Source organism: Grammomys surdaster, unplaced genomic scaffold (genome assembly GCF_004785775.1).
Source record: "Grammomys surdaster isolate TR1022 unplaced genomic scaffold, NIH_TR_1.0 199, whole genome shotgun sequence".
NCBI classification, from domain to species: Eukaryota; Metazoa; Chordata; class Mammalia; order Rodentia; family Muridae; genus Grammomys; species Grammomys surdaster.
Window position 1 is genome coordinate 4,584,521 of NW_021604644.1, and position 22,830 is coordinate 4,607,350.

General features: G+C 47.3%; 1 protein-coding gene across 2 annotated transcripts in view; it reads left to right on the forward strand.

The window, feature by feature from the left end:
• The window catches only part of Pax5 (paired box 5), a 177,284-nt gene that overhangs the window by 79,806 nt on the left and 74,648 nt on the right, over positions 1-22,830 (forward strand). The window contains exons 7-8 of one of the 2 annotated variants that reach the window (XM_028770224.1): positions 17,022-17,078; positions 22,610-22,739. In XM_028770224.1, coding sequence (XP_028626057.1) covers positions 17,022-17,078; positions 22,610-22,739 — 187 coding nt within the window. The remainder of the gene's footprint in view (positions 1-17,021; positions 17,079-22,609; positions 22,740-22,830) is intronic. The other variant, XM_028770225.1, reaches the window with a different exon arrangement.

Sequence of the window (22,830 nt, forward strand, 5' to 3'; positions counted from 1 at the left end):
CTTGCCTGCCCCAGCCTACCATCTGGGGGACTGAACATAAAGTGGTAGAGAGGACAGTGAGTAGGATGTTGCCACATGGGAAGGAAAGGATGAATGACAACACAGCATAGAAATAAGTATCCTGTCTGGAAAGGGGGTTCTGGGTGGCTAGAGCGAGGGGTTCAACAGGGTGTAGGTGATTATTTTGGAAAGACCACTTTACTTACATATGGATGTTCAATATACTATATTTAATTTGTCCATATGTATATACATAATTAAATTGTGTGTGCATGTGCGTGTGTGTGTGTGTGTGTGTGTGTGTGTGTGTGTGCAATCTGGACAATGCACACAGCTAATTAGTTTGCATCATCTGATTTAATCCTGTAACGAGCCCTTGCAGGAAAGTCTTTTCTTCTTTTAGTTTTAGAACATTGAGTGTAGACTTGTGGCTCCTGAGACCCCATTTGGATCTGCTGACTTCACTATGGGACATTCTTTAAGGAACAAGCATATTCATTTTTAATGCATTTATGATGAAATCTGGGTACCAGATTACAGAATATGGGATGTTTGGAGAAAGCTTCCCTTGTTACCTGTGTGTTACAACATGGGAGAATTTCTGGTTAGGATTTTTTGGGGGAGGGGTGCACTTTTGATTCTCTTTAGGAACTAAGGGAGAAGTTCAGTGGTGGGGTGTGTGCACAGTGTGTATAAATCACATGCACACAAACACAGAGACACAGAGAGAGACAGTATGAATATTTAGGATTTGGGAAAAATGACCTTTGCTCTGCTTGCACTGGCTGACTCATCATTCTGTGATCTGGGTGTTCGAAACTAAGTACAGAAGTGGCCCATGGACTCTTGTACAGTCTGTCACAGGCCTGCCTAGTGGAAAAAAATGCTTCAAGTGTCTCCCAAGGTGTGCCCCAGCTACCAGAAAATTCCAGATAAGCCAATATGATTTTAATCCACAGAGGTTCTTGTGACCAGTGCCTGGCTTCTCTTCCATTTCCTGATAGTCAGAGCATTTTGTCTATATTCTGGGGACAGACATGACCTTGACAGATGATCTCACATTGTACCAAGCAAGTTAGCTAGTGGGAGATTGTATGGAGAAACCAGCACTGGTCCTTAGATCTACTGCTGGAGTAGGCTTGGGGTGATTATTTCTAGGAGTTTCAATCTAGTGTGTCTGAAAACAGGTTCTGGGTTGCTTGCTGTACAGAAGCTTGATTTTCTAGAACTACAATGGACAGCTTGGATTTCTCTAGATTCCTAGCTTGCTCCAGGAGTTGTTCCTTGGCTTAAAAATTCAAGTGGTCGACCTGTGCTCCGGGAAACACATGCAGAAATGCATGGAGCAGTGATGCATGGGGCAGGATGCTTGCCTTGTGGTGGAATTCTGGAAGCTTTTTGCAGCCATGGTACCAAAGACCCTCAGCTCTGGGAGAGTCACTTCCTGGTGAAGCAGGGGTTGTCAGCATTCTCTTTTTGATGGTGTGAGTGTGTGTATTCTTTCTTCTATGGTGCGGTGAATGTGAGTATACAATTCATATTTCAAGATGCTATGTTTGCGAACATACTTCTCCTACAGGGTGAGGTGCGTTTCTCTGTGTGTTTCTGTGTGGAGCACTCAAAGTTAAATGCTGTTTAGTATCTGACCACATTGCTTTATAATCACTGAGCAGTCACAGTGCTAAGCATTGGTTTAAGTGCTTCGTATACACTAACTCATGTGATACCTTTGCAGCCCTCTGGGGTGGAGAAACACTTGTTACCTTAATCTTGCAGAATAGGAAATATTCTGCTGAGAAACTGTCTAATGATCAAAAAGCTAGGAGATTGTGGTGCTGAGATTTGAAAACTGGATGCATTTTCTTATCCCACTGGTGTCTGGGAGAACTGGACCAGTGCACAGAATTTCTAGGAAAAATAGCTGTGACTTTACTCTCTTAAAATAAAAGTTACTATTTTCTGTTTGATCCAATCTATAAATAACAATCCCCCTTGACCATCTGCTTGGTTTATCTTGACATGAATTCCTTGTTGGAAGATACTGGAAGCAGTACTGGTCAAAGCCAGCTATCCAAAGGGAGTTTTATTTCCTTTGCTTTCTTTGGCAGAGACAGGGATGTGGTTACATATGTCCCAAGTGCCTTCCAGATCATAGGCTTCTGACAGGGGTAAATGGGTAAGGATTCTAAGGTCTTGTCTGTAGCTCTGTGCTGGAAACGATCCAAGACACTCCTCTATGGACACTCTGGTAGTTGTTTGTGGGTGACTTCAGCCCTGGGTCTCTTTCGGGCCACTTGACTTTCCAAGACGGCACCTCTTGTAGCCAGGTCTGCATCTACCTGAAGACACAGCAGTTTACTTTGGCTTTTGCATGTGATGCTTGGGGAGAATTTCTGGACAGTGTACATCCCCTCTGTCTTCCACTTATTCTAAAATCTTTTAGCTGGGTGCCTGGGCCACCTGGATGGTGCCCTTAGTGTCACTTTCAGAGTTGCACTTAGAGATGATCCCTGACTCCACCTGTGGAAGGCTACATATGGAAATCACCATGTAGAATGCACCCAGCAAAGCCTCGGGTGGTTCTTAGAAGGCCTGAGAGAGATAAGGACCAGACTGAGAGAAAGTCAGAGGGCACTAAGTAATGGATGGCTCACTTCTCACAGGCTCTGAGAAGCCTCACAGGTTTCTCTTCTCCAGGTGGCAGTGAGGACCAAGTGTGGCTTCTCCTGCATCAATGTCATAAGCCTCTCATTTGATTGTGGTCTTGGGGACCATTAAGAGCGTGGGCTCCATCCCAAGTCCAAGAACCAACTGCAGGATCTTGGATGTGTTAAGTAGCCTAGCTAAGTCTCAGTTTCTTTACAAAAGGGACACAATAAGAGACAGCTTTCTTGAGGTGTGTGAGGTTTAGCTGAGAATCTCTGAAATACAGGGACTATGTCCACCATGCTGTGTGTATTCATTGCTGGCTATGGTTATTGTTGGTCTCACTTTAAAATGACACCATATTTATCTTGTCTGTGTGCACATGTGGAGGTCAGAGGACAACTTGCAGGAGTCTGTTCTCTCTACCGTGTGAATCCTGGTGATCCAACTCAGGTTGTTGGGCTTGGTGACAAGTGAGCGCCCTTATCTGTCACGTCATCTCACTGGCTCCTTGGTCCCAGTTTAGGTTCTGATTTGGGCTTTCTTTTTTTCCCTCTATGCCCCTCTGTATCTTTTTTTTTCATGATGTGAGCTCCCTTAAGCTTTTCCTGGACAGTGGGAAATGAGCAATGGACCAGACAGAGTTATAAACATGACAGTGACTCTGGGATTTGTTTCTTTCTCTGCTTTCTCTGTCTTTTATCGTACAGGGACTTTTATTGTGAAAAAATGTATTGAGATCGTATTTACCCTCACCCCTTACACAGTGCTCTGAATTCTTCCCCTCCTACTGAGTCATCTGCAAAGATGTGACTTGTGTATGTGAGTCCATGGAGGTTGAACTAACTTGCAAACTAAGCTACATCTCCAGGAACATTGAAGGCAGCAAAGGCTCCACTGTAAGACCAAGTCCTGGCTTTCCAAAGTAGCTCTAGGAGTGTAAGCCTCCAGGATAATGCCTTGGAGACCAGGGGTAGCCATTTGAAATGAGGACTGGGAGATGTGACTGGAGCCACTGCCTGGTTTTACTATGAGCCAGGCAGGTGGGGACTGTGGAGTATCTGGGTTCAACTTTGACCTGCCCCCACCTCAAGGCCATGTCTCTGGGAATGCATGCTTAGTCACCCTGTAGACAAACCAGAAACCTGCAAGGCCAGCGGATCCTGGTTATACGACAGGGAACACAGAGAAAAGAGTGTGAATCTGTGGAAGTAGGGCAGGGAGAGCCGAGATGGAGAAGAATAAATGGAACTAGCAGAGCGGGAGCATCTGAACTGGAATAGGTCCTGCCCACAGAAGCAGAAAGCCCTGAGTGGGGCAACAGAAGGCTCAGTGTGAAGAAAGAGGGCTCTGAACAAGGCTGTTGGGACTGTTCCATCTCTGCTGAACTACAGAGGCCCTTGCAGCCTCACCAGGCAAGTCCCGATCAGTTGGTTATGATCTTCCACCACAACTGGTCCTTCCATCCTCTCCCACTTGGGGGAATGCCAGGTTCCACCACGGCTAGCAGCTGATCTTCTGAGAGCTCTGCTTCCAGCACGGGCATGCATAGGATGAATTGCCAACTGGGATGAAATTGTGCTGTGTGGTCACAACACTCTATGCTCAGTTTCTGCCTTGGAAAGTGAGGAGGTGGGACCACACCCAAGACAAAAGCGCGGGAGCTGCTGTTCCCATTCTGCTGACGAAGCAAATGAGAACCAGAGAGATCCAGAAACATCTCTTGGTGCCTCTCATTGGCATGTGTTGCTTTCCTTGAACCTGAGTTCATACAGTATCATCACACAGTGTCCCTAGAACAGTGTTCCCCTTCACTTCTCACCGGAAACTCAGGGAGGTGGGAATGATACCCTCAAATCCCATCCAGCACAGACACTATCTGGAGCAGCAAGTTAGATCCATGAGTGAACCCAGTGCTTCCCCTGGGCTCCTAGGCACACAGATTCACATGCCAGGTGTCCTGCAGACTCATGCCAGCCAGTCTGGGTGAGTCACAGAGTGTCAAGACAGAGGGGTCCTCGTGGACGTATGGTCACAGCTATGGCTCAGTTCTGGTCCAGATGACACTTGCTTGTTACCACCTACCCATATAACAGTTATTTTTCTTTAAATTTTTTTTTTTAGCTGATGTGGTAATGTCCTATAACTCTGGCAGGCAGGAAGATTGCAAGTTCAAGACTTACCTGGGCTATATAGTAAGACCCTGTCTTAAAAACTCAAAAAAAATATATAAAAGCATCATAGGGGATATGTGTGCAAAATGGCAAAAGTTTCAAATACTACAAAATATATACAATAAAAATTAAGTCTTGCTGGGCAATGGAGTCACACACCTTTGATCCCAGCACCCAGAAGGCAGAGGCCAGCCTGGTCTACACAATGAGTTCCAGGACAGCCAGGGCTACACAGAGAAACTCTGTCTCAAAACCAACCAATCAAATAAACAAACAAACAAAATTAAGCCTTTCCTCCTTCTCCTTCCACTTTCTTTTAATTTTAATATTTATTTACTTGTCTGTTTGTCTGTCTATCTTTTTATTTTGCTTCCGGGAGATAGCCCTGTTATCAGTTGCTTCTGTTTATCTTAAAGACTGTTTATGGGGTGAGGAAGTGAGGGAGACACCTCTGTGTTTGCTACACAAGCCCAGGACCTGAGTTCAATCCGCTGAACACATGATAAAAGCCCCATCCGCTGGGAGGAAGATCCCCAGGACTCGCTGGCTGGCCAGAGTAACCTACTTGGTCAGCTCCAGGCCAGTGAGAGACGCTTAAAAACATGCTGGCCTTGAACTTGCTATGTAGATGAGACTGGTCTTGAGCTCCTGATCCACCTGCACTCCCTCCTACCCAGTGTGCACCACCACCTCCTACTTTGTTTTATTCTTTGTAACCATCATAACAGTGTTCTACAGCGCAAGGTATCACTGCTTATCTAGGAACTGTGCTGTTGGTTGCTTCTAATGCCTTTCTCTTTTAAAGGTCTGCAGTGAGCATTCTTTCCCATATTTATTTATCTCTGGGAGAGACTATCCTGGCAGGGGTGATGACTGTGTCCTCAGGGATGGAATGGCTGGCTCACTGTGTGAGCATTATGAATCTTTTAAAAATGCTTTTGTTTGTTTCTCTTAGAGATTGTAATTTAATGACAGCCTTCCTTCCCTTCCTCCCTCCGAACCTCCCACACAGCCCTCTCTGTTCCCTTTCAAATTCGTGGCCACTTTTCCCGCTAATCATTGTTACATGCATATATGTCTATGTTTATACATATGCATTCCTAAATACAGCCTGTTGAGTCCATGTAGTGTTTCTTGTGTATGTTTTCAGAGCTGACCATTGGCACCCAACAACCAATTAATGTGATCATCCCTTGGAAGGATCATCCCTCCAGCTTTTCTCAGTTCTGTGGTTCTTTGTGTATGCTTGAGGCCTCATGGGCTTTCCTGTATCCAGTTTGGCCTGTTTGCTGGTGTCATTCTTGGTCAGCTTGTATTTCGGCAGTCATATTGGTGAGACTTTATGGGTGTGGCTTCTGATGTTACCAGGAGACAGTCTCACAGCAAAGTCCTTGCTCCTCCAACTCTTAGTCTTTCTGCCCCACCCCCTTCCTCAGTATTCTGCAGGTCTTAGCTGCAGGAGTATATGGTAGATGTATCCATTGGGACTAGGCTCTTCAACTCTGCATTTTGGTTGGCTGTGGTTCTCTATAATGGTCTCCATCTGTTGTGAAGACGTTTCCTGGATGAGGGAAGAGAACAACTCTTATCTGTGACTATAAGGACAAATGGTTATAGATTGCAGCTAGGAATTATGCTGGTTTAATAAATTACAGGTTATAGATTCTCCTCCAATAACCATGGTCTCATTAGCAATGAATAGTTAGCTAGGTCTGTAGTACCAGACCTCTTGTTGAGCAAGTCTTAAGTCCAACCAGAGAGCAGATGGATACCATCAAGGTATGTGTGACACTGCTGTGCCCACGGGTTATCACACTATGTTGGTTGTTGATGTGATTCATAGGTGTCATAGCTGGGTAGGGCTATTGGTTGCCTCCTTCCGTTGGAAGCTTGCATGGTGCCTTCTGGTACCCTAAAAGTCCTCAGGGAAGAGGCTTTCAGATCAGTCCCAGCTCAGAGGTCTCTGGGCCCTGTGCTTGGAGTACATGATGTCTTTAGCAAGGGGAACTGAACTTCCACCTTTGAGGGCTAACCAAGGGCAAGAGGGATAGGCTGTATGTTCTGGGACTCTCTTAGAAACTCCTAGCCAACAAATTAAAACAGGGATTCTCATGTCTGAGATTGGGATTTTTGTTAGGTTTTTGTTAGGAGGGAGAATTATCAGACCAGATGAGAAAAAGTCATTAAAACTATAATGCATATTTATACAGTGAATTAATGCATTATATATGTAAATTATACATATGTGTGTGTGTAAATTATATATGTGTAAATTAAATATACATATATTAATTTCTTATGGCTTTTTCAGACATCCATATTGCTATTTATCTACCCCTTCCTTCTTCTGGATTTACCTCCCTCTTCCTCCTCTAAGGAGCCTCTCTTTTTCCATTTCCCCTATCAGAACAGTATAAATTTTTAAACATAGATTCAAATTGCTCTCTTAAGAGGTTCATGCCCCTGTGTGAGAAAGGCCTGACTCTACGCACCACGGTTTCAGCCTTTTGAGTCTGAAAGATGAGAAATGAGATGTTGCGGTTTTAATTCATTCTTTTCTCCCTGAGAGTGAGGTTTGGCCCTCCCTCCCACCCCACCCCACCCCCCCCGGCCACCATTGTACGCTTTAATTTTGGAAAAACTACAGAAAGTTTTCAGAAAAATTGTGAAGGTAGACCAGTTGGTTCCCATATACATCTCATCCTGTTTTCCCTAATGTTAATGTCTGACCAAACCACAGCTCATTTGTCAAAACTAAGAAACCAATGTTGACACAATACTAAAAACAAAACTCCCGGGCTTTCACTTTTGAGCAAAGCTATGCGTATTTGTGTGAAAGCAGTGTTTATATATAAAGCTGAAGATGGGGTTGCATGTACCAGAGCCCCTCTCTTTGCTGAGCTCATGAGTACCACACTTTAAACCCTCCCACCGCACCCAGCACTTTGAGCACCCAGGCCTGGAAGATCACAGAGGCTGGTTCCATGACTATTGCTTCCTTTCCTTATTTTTTGGAACAAGTGTGACGTCTGCTGTTAAGTGTGTACCTAAGGCTCCTTGTTGCTGTTCTGTAAGCAAGTGTCAAGGCATGGAAGTAGGATGGTCCCTCTGTTAGAGTCTCGGGGAAACAAGCAGGACCACATACCAGCTCTGCTCTACTTGTATACAGAGCACATGACAGAAAGGGATGGCTGGGCTAAAGTTCAGTCCTTTCTTCTCCGGTCCCCAGATAGTCCTGGCTTTATTTTGTTGTACATCCCACTAGAACTTGCTCAGGAAAACATGAGCTTCTCAGGGTGTGGTCAGGAGACGAAAGTTGCTGGAGAGGACACTGGGGTAGTGATGGAGAAATGCCTTTCTCTAAATACTTCACAGTTGCTAATGTTCATTTTCTCATGGACAGACAATCCTTTGTGTAAAAAAAGCATTTCACCACACAACTGCTGTCATCCCTCAGTAGCACCTGGAGGCAGGTGGGGTCCTAATAATTATGTGCTTCTCAGGCAAAGAAAGCTGAGGTGTGTTTGTTCCAAATCACACAGAGTAAGAGGCTGAGCAGGTGCTCAATGTGGCTTCTGGCCTCCTGAAGAGCTCTTCTTGATGGCTCTGCACACAGTGTGGTTTACTGCTCAGGACTGATCTGCATTGGCACTAGTTAGGTGTGTCCCACAGATGAAGAAGCTAAAGCTTGGAGAGGTAAGGCCATGGGTCTGACAGGAAGGGCTTGAGTTCCCAGCCAGCCTTAGGCTGCTGCCTCACCCTCCTGTGTGCTTTCCCTCAGGCATAGATGCCTGCAGTATGACAGAGTCTCCTGGGCATTTTTGAGCTGCTGCCACCACGCCAGGGATTACTAGCTTCTCTGCACTGGTTCAGTGTTGATTTCTTTTTTAGGGATGTGCCTCTGGCTGTCTTTTTGAGCTTGGTTTCTAGGCTGTTCTTATCCTTCCATGGCCTAGCTACAAGATCTCTTCTCTCATTACATATCTTCAGGATATTTCTAGAGCACAGATTCCAGAAACTGTACTAAGTACAGAGGATAAGAGAAAGAATGTGCTGGATAAAAGTAGCTGCCCTGAGGGAGCTTCCATTCTCCCGGAACAAAGATGGCTTCTGACATACAGGCCTTGAAACTCTTTGTGGGTTCCATCCTCCCTCTTGCTGAATGAACATCCTGACCTTTTCACCTGCTGTTTCCTGGGACAGTGGCACCTTCTAGTGACTGTTCTAGAGGATCAAGATGTTTTCCCCTGGAGGCCTGGTATTCTGCAGTGCCCAGTTTGTCACTGTGGGCTGAGGGCAGGTCCCCAAGCTGTTCTTGGTGCTCATGTGCGAATGCACGTGATTTACCGTGCCTCGCCACACCACATGTCTTTAAAATTACAGTGCCCATTTCCTACTGAAATAATTTCCACAAAGAGTGGCTCCTATTACCACAAGAGGCGTGCAGACGTCATGATTTATTATTATTTATGGTCCCAAGGCCTTGTTTATGCAAGACGGGTTAGGTGCGTGCGATAGAAATGCCATTATGCAAATGACATTGAATGTCCTTACTGCGCCTAAATAATTTTTGTGTTGGACGATTAAACCTCATCTGTTATTGATATGGGCTGCAGTCGGGCTATTACAGAGTCCCAACAGTACTTACTCCCAGTAATGGGAAAATTGAGAGAGAGAGACCAGCACAATTGCCTCAAGTGGGCTGTGATGGTCTGGAAGGAGTGAACACCTCTGAGGCCTGAGCAGAGGGAGCCATGCGCTCCTCGGGATAAATAAGGCAGGCAGTGCAGGCAATAAATTAAGTCCGGGCTGGAGTGGGCGTCTTGGAGGATTTGCGGCCCCTCAGTCTTGTGATTTAGCTATTTGATTTAGCCAGGGGACCAGAGCTGGGGCTAAGGGAGATGCCAGGGTAAGGGGAGGGGACCAAAGGTGGCCCCGATGATGCTGGGCATCCAATCTGTTTCGTCCACGCCGCTTCTGCGCTCTCCTGCCAGTGTGTGCTCTCACTCATACCCCAACCCCCCCTTTTTTTGACACAGCTGTGAAGTCCCATTTTGATCAGTGTTGATAGCTTATGAATTCCAAAATTGACAAAATTTACAGAAAAATGAGGATAATCCATCTTCCTTAGCAGCCTGTCAAGAGCTGGCCATACTTCATAATCTCCAATTACAGATGCTATTTTCCGACATTTACATGCAGATATTAGAAGCAAATGAAAATGAGAAACGGAGAAAGAATGGAAATGCAGCTATTTATATGTATAAAAGACAAACAGGTAAATTCGAAACATTTAGATTGGACTTGGGGGTCCCTCTAGGAGGCTGGAAAGAGACAGCACATGGGGTTTGAGAACAAACAGTAAGACACGTGGCCTTCCTGGGTTCCGGCAGTTTGGGCTAAAAATGGGGTATAAACTGAGGACGTTTGTCTGAGTGTAAAGGGGCTTCCCCAGGGCCTGGTACACAGGAGGACAAGCTTGGACCATCCGCATTCATTAGGGCCTAGGGAATTTGCCATCGGGGTTGACTTTTTTTCTCTCAGTCAGATATCAAAACAGGCCCTCCATTCTGATGACAAATGCAAAAACTCCCCTTGACAAGGGGACTCAGGCAGGTGCCACCTGAACATTGTCAAAAGGTACTGGCACAGGGAGTTGCCAATAACTTTTCAAAGGAGATATAAATAATAAAATTAGTGGAGAGCGAAGGAGTTCTGAGAGGGGAGTCTTCCCCACTTCCTCCACGAGGCTAATCTGGCGAAGAGAGGAGGGCATGGGAGGCCGCTTTGTGATGAAAATGTTCTTCCCATAAAATTGAAGGGAGAACAGCCTTGTTGCCCTCACAGCGTCTGTGGCACTGGCTTCTGGAAAGCTGGGGATATTAATTAGCACAGCTTTGGATTAAACTCTCCCAACCATGTCGGATGGTACGATTTTTCTCTTTGTGAGCTTGACACAGGGTGGCAAGGAGAAGCCTGCCTGGGTTTTTCAGCCTCCTATTACACCAAACTTGTCTTTCATTTGAGGATCAGATCTCCTCCTATTCTGGAAATGAAAATGAGGTATTTGGAGATTTTTGCCAGGCAGTGAGGCTCAGGGATGGCTATGCTGGATGGATGCAGGGAATGGAGGTGCCTCTCAGTCACCTTTGGCTTGATAGCTTTTGTTTGTGCAAAGCTTGTTTCTAGCCAGCATGTTTGTGTTATCTGAGCCTTGACTTGTAGGAAAGAGATGGATGAAATAGATCAGGGAGCTAAATGAATATAAGTGTCACCAGAAAGGGGACAAAGCATGAGTCAAACCAACTCAGACTGAGCCTTTAGGAGATGTGTGTTTGTTTACATATACGGTCTCCAGGCAAATGGCTTGCTTGTATAAATAAATTATAGGCATTAGCCCTGAAAATAATTATGATGCTTTGTTTCCTGTTCAGAGGTGCAAGCTTCATGAAATTAACACATAACTGCAAAGTGCAAACAGTGTGTAATGAAAATCAGAGGCTCTTAAGTAAACTTAACCTTGACAAAAAGGCACATAAGCAGAAAACACCATTGTCACTCAGCCCACTTCCGTTCTACAATTAAGTCAGCTAAAATTTGTGCTTCTCCATAATCGCTAAAGTCTAAGGCCAGCCAGCCTCTCCTTCCATCAGCTTCTAGTAAGTCAGTGTGTCGCCTTTGGTGAAGAACACAGAGTCCACAAGCCAACTAACAGGCAGGCATCCAGCTCTTCCTTAATGGTGCTAAGAATACCACACCCTTTCTTTCCCATGAGTGTTAGGATTGTTAGTGTCAACATTCGATCTGAGCATGCCTGCTCTTTGAATTTATCTCATAAGAGCATTTGAGGACTAGGGCTATACCTCAGTAGTAGAAGGCTTTTCCAGCATACATGCAGCCATGGGTTCAACCCTTAGCGCCACACACAAACAAATCATGCGGAAGCTTCCCGTATTAATAGGGAGAATATATTGGGACTGAAGAGACACCTCAGTGGTTAAGAGCATTTGTTGCTCTAACAGAGGGCCTGGGTTTTGTACCCAGCATCCACATAACCTTCTATAATTTCACTTCCAGGGGATCTAATGTCCTCTCCTGCCCTCTGAAGGGACACTGCATGTAGCTGGCGCACATAAACTTGCATAGACAAACACACATACACGGAAATTAAGAAAAAGAAAAATGGTAAAGTTAGCAACATCTGTAGCTGGGCCAATCTGAGAGTATTCTATTTTTTAAATATTAAAAAATATAATTTTATGGGCACGCGTGTGTGCATATGTGGGTTGTGTGTGGGGAAGGGTGCATTTGAGTGCATTGCCCATGGAGGCCAGAAGAGGACACCAGATTCCCAGGAGTTTGAGTTACAGATGGTTGTGAGTCACCCAGCACAGGTGCTGGGAATTGGGTCGGAAGAATGGAACTCTGCTCCTTTGAAAGAGCAGGATGTGTTCTTAAGTACTGAGCACCTTCCCACCCTTGTCTGGGGGTATTTTCAAAAGAGTCATTGTTGAGCCAGAATAGAGAGTCAGAGGGACAGGGCTTGGGCAGAGGTGGGAGTGGGCACTGAGGTTTAGTTGGCCATAGGTTGAAGACGCTGTAGACGAGGGGTTCTCAATCTGTGGCTCTCGACCCCCACAGGGATCTTATATCAAATATTTACATTATGGTTCATAACAGTAGCAAAATTACAGTCATGAAGTAGCAATGAAATGTTGGGGGGGTTCCCACAACATGAGGAACTGTATTAAACGGTTGCAGGAGCAGGGAGGTTGAGAACCATGGCTGCACACTATGAAAAGCCACACCCGGCCTTGCAGTGGGCACTCCTGCTCCGGGCTGCAGTGCTTTACCACAGACCATCGAGAAATGGGGTAATGAGCTTAGGCTTGGGAATGAGAACACGTGACTTACCCCTGCTCTGTGTGTTCCTCAGCCCCAATGCTCTCTCTTGTCTGTGAAAGGACAGGGCTGGGGGTAGCACCTGAGAGCTGTTCACAGAGTGCTCATTGTTTGGACTTGGGAGACTACTGCTGAAGTGGGTACCTTCCACAGTTCAAGGTACTGGGCACCTGAACCTCATTTTCGCCATCTGTAAGGGAGTTGGTAACACCCTGTGTGGTTGTTCATAGAATTAAATGAATCAATACCTTTTAACACACCACACTCCCCTGTGTGTAGGAAGCTGGGACAGCATGCTTATTTAAGGTGTGTTAGGATTTCTTTGAGATCTATCGGGGCCCTCTGAACTGTAGACCACGGGTCTGTGTTCGTGACTTTCTCCGTCTTTCTTTGGATGTTCCACTGCAGTTTCTGCTTGGCCTAGGAAATCTTTGGTGGCAAAGAGGGCAGTCCCTTCAAGACTCCCCGTGCTTGTCTTTACAGAGAATTGCCTGATAGAAGGTTCCCTGACAGGGAGCAGAAGGGGCTGAGAAGAGGCCTTCTGACTTAAGGGAGGGAAAGAGAGAGGGGGAGGAGGAGAGTAGCCAGGATTCTACTCTGCTGTGCAGTAGCATGGCAGGTAGAGGGACTCGGGAGAAGGGCTTGCTCCTACTCTACCTGATATGTCTCTCTTAGAAGGGAAGTGTTCCATTATCATTTCTTCATGGTCCCAGGATAGCCTCCCTGTCCTCCTCAGAGCTGGAAAGTATAAAAGAGGCTGAACTGTAGGCATCTTGGGACGACTCCTCTCCTCCCATGTCAGGTGCCTGAGGATGGGGCTCCCCCTTTTCCACCTCCTCCTCAGGCCTCTTGGTAGACAAGAGTCCCGCATTCCTTGAGAGGCAAGAACCCCTGCTTGCTGCTAGCTTTATAGCAGGATGGGACAGCTAGGCCTTGTCAGAGAAAGCTGTGGGATTTGGCTGCCTGGAGATGGAGGTTTGTATCTGGAACGTTTCGTCTCCACACAAGAGCCCGTCTCCACACAAGAGCCTGGACCTGGTCATAGTACAGCCAAGCAGAGCAGGAGCAAGCCCAAGCCTCCAGGAAGTCTCTCTGTCAGCTTCAGCTTCAGCACTGAAGGCTCTCGTCCCATGAGTGGCCCCAGATATGAGGGTCAATTCTTAATATGCACCAAGACCGGAGCTGTGTCAGGACAATGGGGGCATCCTTGTCAGGAGAGACTTGCTGTTTGTGTCTGGGGACACTTGTGAGCTTGCTGATACCATACTGGTTAGGGGCGGAAAGAAACAAACGCTTGCTTATCTCTCATCACATACATAATCACTTCCCACTTCTAATGGAGTTGGAGTGAGCACCCATGGCCTCTGAGAGCAACATGAGGAGCCAGGAAATGGAGACCCCAGAAATCAGAAGCAAGCAATCCATGCCCCAGCCAGAGAAGGGGTACAGAACAGGCAGCGGAGGCCCTGGAGCCCTATATGGGATCAGATAGGAAGACACCAGCCTGGGAAGCTCAGGGGACATTTGATGGAGCTGGAGTAGAGAGAGCTTGCCCAAGGCCTCCAAGGGCTGACTGAATGCTCTTGCCAGGCCCAGCTGTGTGGTAGTAGAGTTGACCTCCTCAGGAAGTGGCAAGTCTGTTGTCACCAGGACACACACTTGATGAGCTCTGAGCACCAGATAGAGATTGGTGCCTTACCTTTGGGCTCTGAGCCTTAGGGCCCCACCTAAAGTTTATCAGAGGCCAAAAGAGAAGGGTTTCTCCATTACTCTTTGCTGAAAGTTTTCCTGGGACAGAAGGCGTGCGTGCTGTCTGACCCCACTGTCTTCTCTGGGATGTCTCTGCTTTTCCCATGCCACCTGGAAGCCTTTCAGGGTGAGCTGGGGTTTCCGAGAGACACAGACAGAAGGAAGAAGCATCATCCAACTTTGCACATGTCTTCTCGGAAGCCCTTTACTCTGCTGAGAATCATTTTGACCCACATACAGTCACAGCCCTAGAAGGCCAACCCTGCCTCTTACCATGCACTCCAGCTAGTGTGTTATAAGAACTTTGACATCACTTTCCTCCCTTTGACAAGGTCGAAGCCCCTCTGAAGCCACTGGTACTGCTCAGTCATAGCGCCTGTCCCAGTCCATTTGGCTATTGGTCCATTTTGTCCATAGGTGATGTTTGTGCCACCTCTGTTTTGAGTTGAGCCAGGAGTTGCTGACATAAGGGGGACCCAGTCTCCTCTCCTTTTGAAGCTGACACTCCAGCTGGAGGATGGGGACCCTCAGTAGTCAAGGGACCCTCAGTGAGTGATGTGGGCTTGGTAGAGATCTGCACAGTGAAGTGTTTTAGGAACACAGAGGAGGGAAATCAAGGGAGACTTCCAGGAAGGGGGAGGCCTTTCAGATAATCTTGACAGTTCCTGCATCTAGTAGTACTTTGTAGACGATGGGTACTGTTACTAGTGTCGTTCCTAGTCTACATTTTTTTCAAAGGTTGATTCATTTTAATTTGTTTAGTAGAGAGAATGCTAAAGCCTGTTGGTTTGTTTTTTCTTTAATTTTGAAAACAAATTTACCCATTTTGAGACCATTGTAGACACATGTAGAGTAATGCAGAGGGATTGCACGCAGCTTTTGTGCAGTTTCCACAGTGACCTCCTGCGCAGTCGGGAATGGTGGCCGGAAGTCGCAACACTTCCGGAAGCAACAGCTCTGCCTTGTGTGCGCCGACACCTTTTCTCAGTCTCGCTGAAGTACTTTCAACGTAACGTTTTTACTGTTGTCCTGTCCAGTGGGTGTTTTTAAAGATTGTTGTTTCTCTTGCTTGTCTGTTTTTAAAGATGCTTGACCATGGGGAGGGGAGAGAAAATTGATCACACATCCCCATATTCCAGCTAAGGAAAGCAGCTGAGGCCACAAGTGTGGCCATGACACTTTGACTGACACAAACCTAGGTGAGGCCTAGTGCTGTCCCGAGCCTGGGGCAAAGTCAGTGTCTGAGCAATGTCTTCTCCTGCCACAACTCTGTCTCTGAGCTGCTATGAAAACCTGGGCCCCTTCCTTCTCTGCTGCATATGCTCACACCCCAGAGTCCCAAGGACATAACAGACCTGCAGGGATGTGGCAGGGAATGCACCAGGCAGAAGAAAGGCCTAAGGCTTTCTTTCTCTGGAAAGGTGTGGAGTTCACAGTCCCTGAAGGCATCACTGGGGTTGGGGTGTGGCAGCCTGGAGGAGCAGGGCAGGCACAAGGGTGAGGGGGAGAGAAAAAGTCCTAGCTACCCTTAGGTGTCCATTGTGCCACAGATGCTTGGGGATACTGCTGAACCCTCGATCCTGTACCACTGGCTTTTCCCTTGCTGGGACCAGATACCCAAAAGAAGCCAGCTAAGGGGGCATGAGCTCATTTTGTCTGAGTTCAGAGGGATGCAGTATGTCCTGGCAGCTAAGGCATGGTGGCAGAAGACCTAGGATGCTGGCTGAGAAGAATGGACAGGGAGGCTGGTAGGAGAAGCAGGGGATGCTGGCTACACAGCATCTCTAGTCAGGATGCAGAGACATGAATGTGCTGCTCAATTCCTTCTGGACATGGTCTCTCTTCACTACTAAATTTGAAACAAATCTTTTAAAGATTTCTCTTAAAGACTTAGACAGAGTGTAATCAGCCCGTTCATCACAGCTGAAGTTAGCAAATTCCTTGATGCTTTTGAACACACTTTACCATTTATAATATGTCATGATTTTTTTCACAGTTACATATTTTACAGTTTGCCTCAATCAGCACACATATTGAACTGATTGGCACATCTCTGAGTCCCCTTTAGCCTGGTGGCCCCCTTGTCTCCCTTTTCTTGCCTTGAACTTCATTTCATGAAGATAGAAATGACACTTTGTCTTGTGGGCCAATGATAACAGTGAAGAGTTCTCAATATTAGAAAGGAATTAGAGATCATACAGTGAAAGCCCACAGATGTAAATTTCTAGAAGCCACAGGGTTGTTACTGGGGAAGACCCCTTACTTCCCCAGTCTCAGTCTGTAGGCCAGGCCCTGAGGTCTCTCCTCTCCTACTCTGGCCTCTGGGTAAGGGTGGAGGTGAGCAGGTGTCTGGTCCTTTAGGATGGGAGTTGGTGTCTTGTCTCTGACAGGGCTCCCAAGGGCCATCTGAAGCCCAGAGGACCCCAGCAGGTAGCAGGGAAGTCCTCCGCCACAGCTGGCTGAGTCGCACAGTCTCGTCCTCATGCTGCACCCCACTTCTCTGCCCCCCTTCTCACGTGTCTGTTTCTTCTCTCCTCCATGCTATGGCAGTGGTGCCCGGTGCTGATGAGACAATACTTGGTGCAGCCCCAGGCAGTCCTTTTCCAGGTAATTTCATAGGGACCCAAATAACATCCGTGCACACTCTCTTGGGGTGTGTGCCTCAGAGTCTGATGCTAGGAATCCCCAACCTCTCAGGACTTGGTCTCCAAGTTGCTTCCCCTCTCCCATCCATTGGATCTTCATGAGCTTCCTATAGGCAGGTAGAAAGGGCTTAGAATGAAAATACATTTTACCCTGTCTCCCTCATGGGCCTTTCCTCTGGAACTGGCTTATGGGAGACTGAGCTGGAACAAGAGTACCATGTGCTCACTTCTAGCTCTGTTTCTGTCTGCCATTGGGCCAAGACTTCAAATGACAGATAAAAATGAAGAGACTCACCTCTGTTCCTCAGAGCTTCTACATCAGACAAGGTGGCTCTTTGCATCCTTGTAACTCTGGCATTTGAGAGAGCCAGGCTGGCCATGAACTGGAGCCCACTGTCAAGGAGGGTGCTGGGTCCAGGCTGGTGGTCATGACCTTTGAGGTCTTGGGGGAGTCTATGCCTGCCAGCAGACGGAGTTTTGTCCCAGCTGTTTGTGTGGGACTGGGCAGTCTGTGAACCGCTGACCTCGGTTACTGTTTCTTTCTGGGTCACAGACGTGAACAGCAGCAGGGGCTCTCAAGGGAGGGAGCAGGAGCTTGACATGACAGTTTCAGACAGACTTTGAAGGGTTCAGGGAAGGAGAAAAATGGAAAGACACAGCTGGGGTCTGTGACTGTTGGTGACTAGGGCTGGCCGGGATGGGGTGATGTGCCCAGGGCCATAGATACATCAACACACACTGTGACTGTGTGTGCCCTCCACACCCCACTGAAAGCACGAGGCTTCCCAAGTAACAGTGAGAGGTGGGAGAAGACAGGCATTGCTCCAGGAAGGAAGCAGCAGGAGACCCCTCTCCTCTCTTGCTCATCTTCTCCACTCTGTCTCTTTTTACACGAGTCTGTCTCTCTCAGGCCCTGTTCTCCACAAAGGACTTGTCTGAGGTGAAGAGTTAACGATCAGACATATCTAAGTCAGTCTGAGAGTCCACATGCAGTGTGGAGAAAAGGGAAGACCGTGTCGTGGTTGTGCTAATTGAGCACTGAATTTGACTGAGCTTCCTGCCAGCCAAAGCAAAGGGGATATATGATAGTTTCCAATGTTCTCGTTGTTCCATCAGAGGCAAATTAACAACTCATTGTGAGAAATAACCTTTCTTCCCCAGTGAATTATGAGAGAAATGGGCAAGGAATTTGAATATTTTAAAGGACATTGTCTCCAGAGGTTTAAAGAAAATACCTTTTATATGACTGTTTTCTTTTATTGCCTTTAATAAATGTACTTCCCCAAGGGTTTTGGCTAACACTGGACATGGCCTTAGCTTTCTTGTCAACTAGCTTGATTGTAGGTGGGAGAAGGCAGCACACGTTTCCATATCACTTGGAACCATTGGTTTAAAACTTCTTAGTTAATTATTTTGTTTAGTTAATTACTTTGGGGGTTAGGAACTCACTGGGTAGCCCAGGCTGGCCTGGAACTCTGGATGCCCCTGCCCTAGCCCCTTGGGTGCAAGGATTAGAGACATATCGCTGTCATTCCTGACCTCTGGCAAATTTTTGAGATTTATAGCTTATATCATGCTGCTGGACCATTCATTCATTCAGTAAGCACTTTCGGGGACTGTAAGGAGATCCTATGTTCTGAAAGGAGAGAGACAAACAGCAGCTATAGATGGAGATGCCATGACAGAGTGGGATACAGGAAGCCACATAGTGAGGGGGTGAGTCATAAGAGGGGTGATGATTTCTTTGGTGGGGTATGGAGTCAAGAGTGCATTCACCAAGAAGCCATGTTTGAGCTGGGTCTTATGGACAGCGTAGGAGCTTTTTACTTACTGAGATGGGCCCTCCAGGCAGAGACAGGACGAAGCCTGGAATGTTGGTGGTACAGAGAGTGCAGCCATGTTTGTGGAAACCCAGGACATCAGCGAGAACACAGTAGCCCTTAAAACATCACAGGCCGCTCAGAGGACACACCTGGGGAACAATTGAACATCTGCATAACAGGCAGTGCCCTGCTCCTGTTGGACAAAACTTGCAATCCTACCAACAGAGGCTTGGCTCCTGCCCGATGGTGATGAAGCTGTGGAACCATTGCACACAAGACTGGGGTGAGGTTCTTTCTCTTTGCCTTCTGGAAGCCAGTGGTGTCTCAGAAACTGGCATGGCAGGCCTTTCCCCCATACCTAGTCTTGCAAACCCAACAGTTGGAGTGATCCCATGCACTTTGTCTGACACAGAACAAAAAAATCTTGGTTTCTACCTGGAAATTTAAATACAGGAGAGGCAGGAAATCTCTATCAGCCACACTTCCTGAGATTGGCTCTGTCTCCTAGGGGGAAACCTAACAGCTGCCAGCTATGTCTGCAAATAGAGTCCAGGAGGCTAGAGCCAGGGATGGGCATGAGGGCTATTCTGACTCTTGGCTGACTCTTAGAGAAACTTGTGCTCCTTGATTATCTTTGTATCTATGAAAGAGGTCCACCATGGTCCAGGTCCAACTGGTCTACCTTCATGTCTGCTACCTCAGCTAGTGCCCCTTCCTGGTCTGGCTCTTTTGTTCCCTTCTCCTGTCAGCGCTCCTCAGCCATCCCAACTTGAGAGATAGAGCCTGCTCAGCTCACACGAAGAAACTCTTCCTGACCCCACCACAGCCTGTGAGAACAAATGGCTCCGTGCTTGTCTCCATATTGGATGGACTTTCTGGGCTATACATATTTCTTTGGGAGGGTCTCTTTGGCCTCAGACACCTGCATGCATACAACAGGACCTAGCACAGGGAAATGTCTGCTTACTGTGCTTAGGCCCCTACTAGGGAGACACAGAAAAAGGAACTAGCACTCACGTCTGAGCATCCAGAAACCCTAGAAGGAACCACTTTGAAAGAGATCCTCCTGGGGGCATGGCTGCCTTTGGAGAGCTTTGGTCTCAGAAGCGTTCTTATTGAAGAACAGGCTAGGACATGATCAGCTTGATTCTTCAGGGAGGAAATCTAGACAGTGACCTTTCCCAACAGCCCCCTGCTGCACAGAATGCAGACTTGCTCTTCAAATGCTGCGGTTTCTAACTCACAGCAAATATATTTTCCTCTCTACCTGCTGGATTTACAAATAGGGCTTAGCTTTTCAAGGTGTGAAACCCTCGGCCTCTGTTCTATTCCTTCTAATTCCATTACCAATGAACTAAGGATGTAGCTCACCCGGTAGAGTGCCTTCCCGGCATGCATGAAGCTTTGAGTTCAATCCTCAGCACGGCAGGAAATTGAATGTTATGATCTGTGCTCATTATCTAGCCCTGGGGAGGTGTAGGAGGATCAGAAGTTCAAGGTCATTTTCAGATACATAGTTTAAGGCTAGCCTAGGCTATGTGGAACCCTGCCTCAAAACAAACAGCCCTAAGATAGCAACAGGAACTAACTAAAAGAAAACAAACCAAAAAACCCCTCAACTTTCAATAGTTGGATCCAATTGTTTGGTCTCATCGTTGCTGTGGGTAGGGCCTCATAGTGGGAGAATCATCAGGGTAACTGTCAAGATGCTGAGGTGAGATGGACCTGTGCTTGGAAGCACATCTCATTCCTTCTGGAATGGAAGTCTCAAGCCTTTGCCTTGAGAAACAGAATACCATAGTCGCCTTTGTGAGCAGAGCTTGAGGCTGAGATAGGAAGTCACAGGTGAAGGCCTGACACTTAGTGTTCTCTGAAAATCAGAAAGTACTTCCGGGGCAGGCTTGAGGGCCCAGTGGAGCTGACAGGGACTTCAGGCCCAGGTATCCTGAGGTGTTGCTCACTGAGGATAGCTTGGACAGAACCCCATGGGCTTATCAATCATCTTCCAGAAGATGTTGATTCCAAAGCATGTAGGCAAGAATCTTGGGCCCATAGCAGGCCCGAGAACTCCAAGGGCGAAGCCAGGCTGGGGCCGGGTCTACCTGCACCAGGGAGCACTGGAGAGCTGCAGTAATTAGCATGGTGTGCTATTGGCACAGGGATAGATAAATAGACCAATGAAACAGAATCCGGGCTGGAAAGCCATCTGTGCACATATGGAACCTTGATATATAGGTAAGGAGATGTACAAATCAGCAGGGAGAGGTGGGCTCTTAATAACCAGCAAGGGGCAACTGGTTATCCATTCAGAAATGAGGAGAAGGAAGAAATTAGATCTTTACACCAGACACAAAAATCAATCTCTGGAGGATTAGAGGCCTAAATGCAAAAGACAAAGACACCTAATATGGTCAGCTCCAGGTCCCATCCAAACTCCCCAGGCCCATGCACGGCCTCATGAGAGAGCGAATGAGGCCTTGGGGATGGGCACAGTGATGCTTATACAAGGTGCCCTGTCACAGTGAAGACAGGAGCAGGCCTAAACCATCTTCCTGTCCCACCTCAGTGCTTCCTGCTCCGGAAGGTCTTTCTTGGTGACCATTTTTCAGGAGACATATGTCCCACTCTACCTGCTGGCCTTTCCAAGTGGTGCCTCAGAAATAGCAACCATCATTTTCCCAAGTACCTGAGGAGCTCCCAAATCCCAGGCTCTCTGCCTACTCTTCCTGCTTGCCAAGTGTATCATCTTGGACAGACAGGGATGTGACCTCCTTTGGCAAGGCAGACTCCTAAGAAGCTCCCACCAAAACTTGGTGCACACAGCCAAATTCTTTGGATGAGTGTTGGCAGTAGGGTTTGGGAGGGAGGGAGGGAGGCAGAGATGCTCTTCGTCTTTATAATGTAGTCTTTCCTTGGAAGGGAAGGACCAGGCTGGTGTCTTTTCTGCCTTCCCTGGAGGCCGTTCTGCGATGGCTTCAGTGTCAAGGAAATGACTCATTGCACAGAGACTTAAATTTCATGAGTGGCTTACAGAAAGGGACATGACTCAGTGCCCAGTGCATGCACTGTCATGGGTTTGATAAATCTGACATCTATACAGGGAATATTCAGCGCACAGGTGCTCATATGCTTCCAGAATCCAAAAGTCACTCATCAAACTGTGACTCGGTCTGCTCTATGTACTGAAATTGGGACTGGGAACTTGTCATCATCACCCAGCCCCTGGATTGGGATTCTGCCTGATCTACTGTGGACACAACCATCCTCCCCTTTAACCCTATCTGTGAAATAAATATGGATTGGGTGGTCCCTCAAATTTCTTTTGAACACTTGTTTCCGGGGTTTAAGAATCCCCAAGCCAGGAAGCATGTTGTCTCTGCCTTGGCAAGTAGACTCTTATTTCTGCCTTGCTTGCTTGATGCCCTCCACAGCCTCTGGGGCTGAGCTGGGGAATCTGCACGTTAGACTTGGCCTCTTGTGATGCTGTGTGGGCTCCTGCCCCTTTCTCCACCTAGGAACAGTGGTCGGTTCTGGATACATGTGCTGCTCCATTGAGCTGCATCTGCCCTTCCAGCCCGGGTTTCCCAGAACCTCTGTGGACAGGTCACGGCCTTGCATCTGATCAGGGTGCCTCTGGGCTCCATGCTGAGTTGTCTGCTTTCTCTTTCAGACCACAGAGTATTCAGCCATGGCTTCACTGGCTGGAGGCCTGGAGGACATGAAAGCCAACTTGACAAGCCCCACCCCCGCTGACATCGGGAGCAGTGTTCCAGGCCCACAATCCTACCCCATTGTCACAGGTGAGCATACCTAGATGGGGACTTGGGGGTTGGAGAGAGAGGGGGAGAGAGAGAGAGAGAGAGAGAGAGAGAGAGAGAGAGAGAGAGAGAG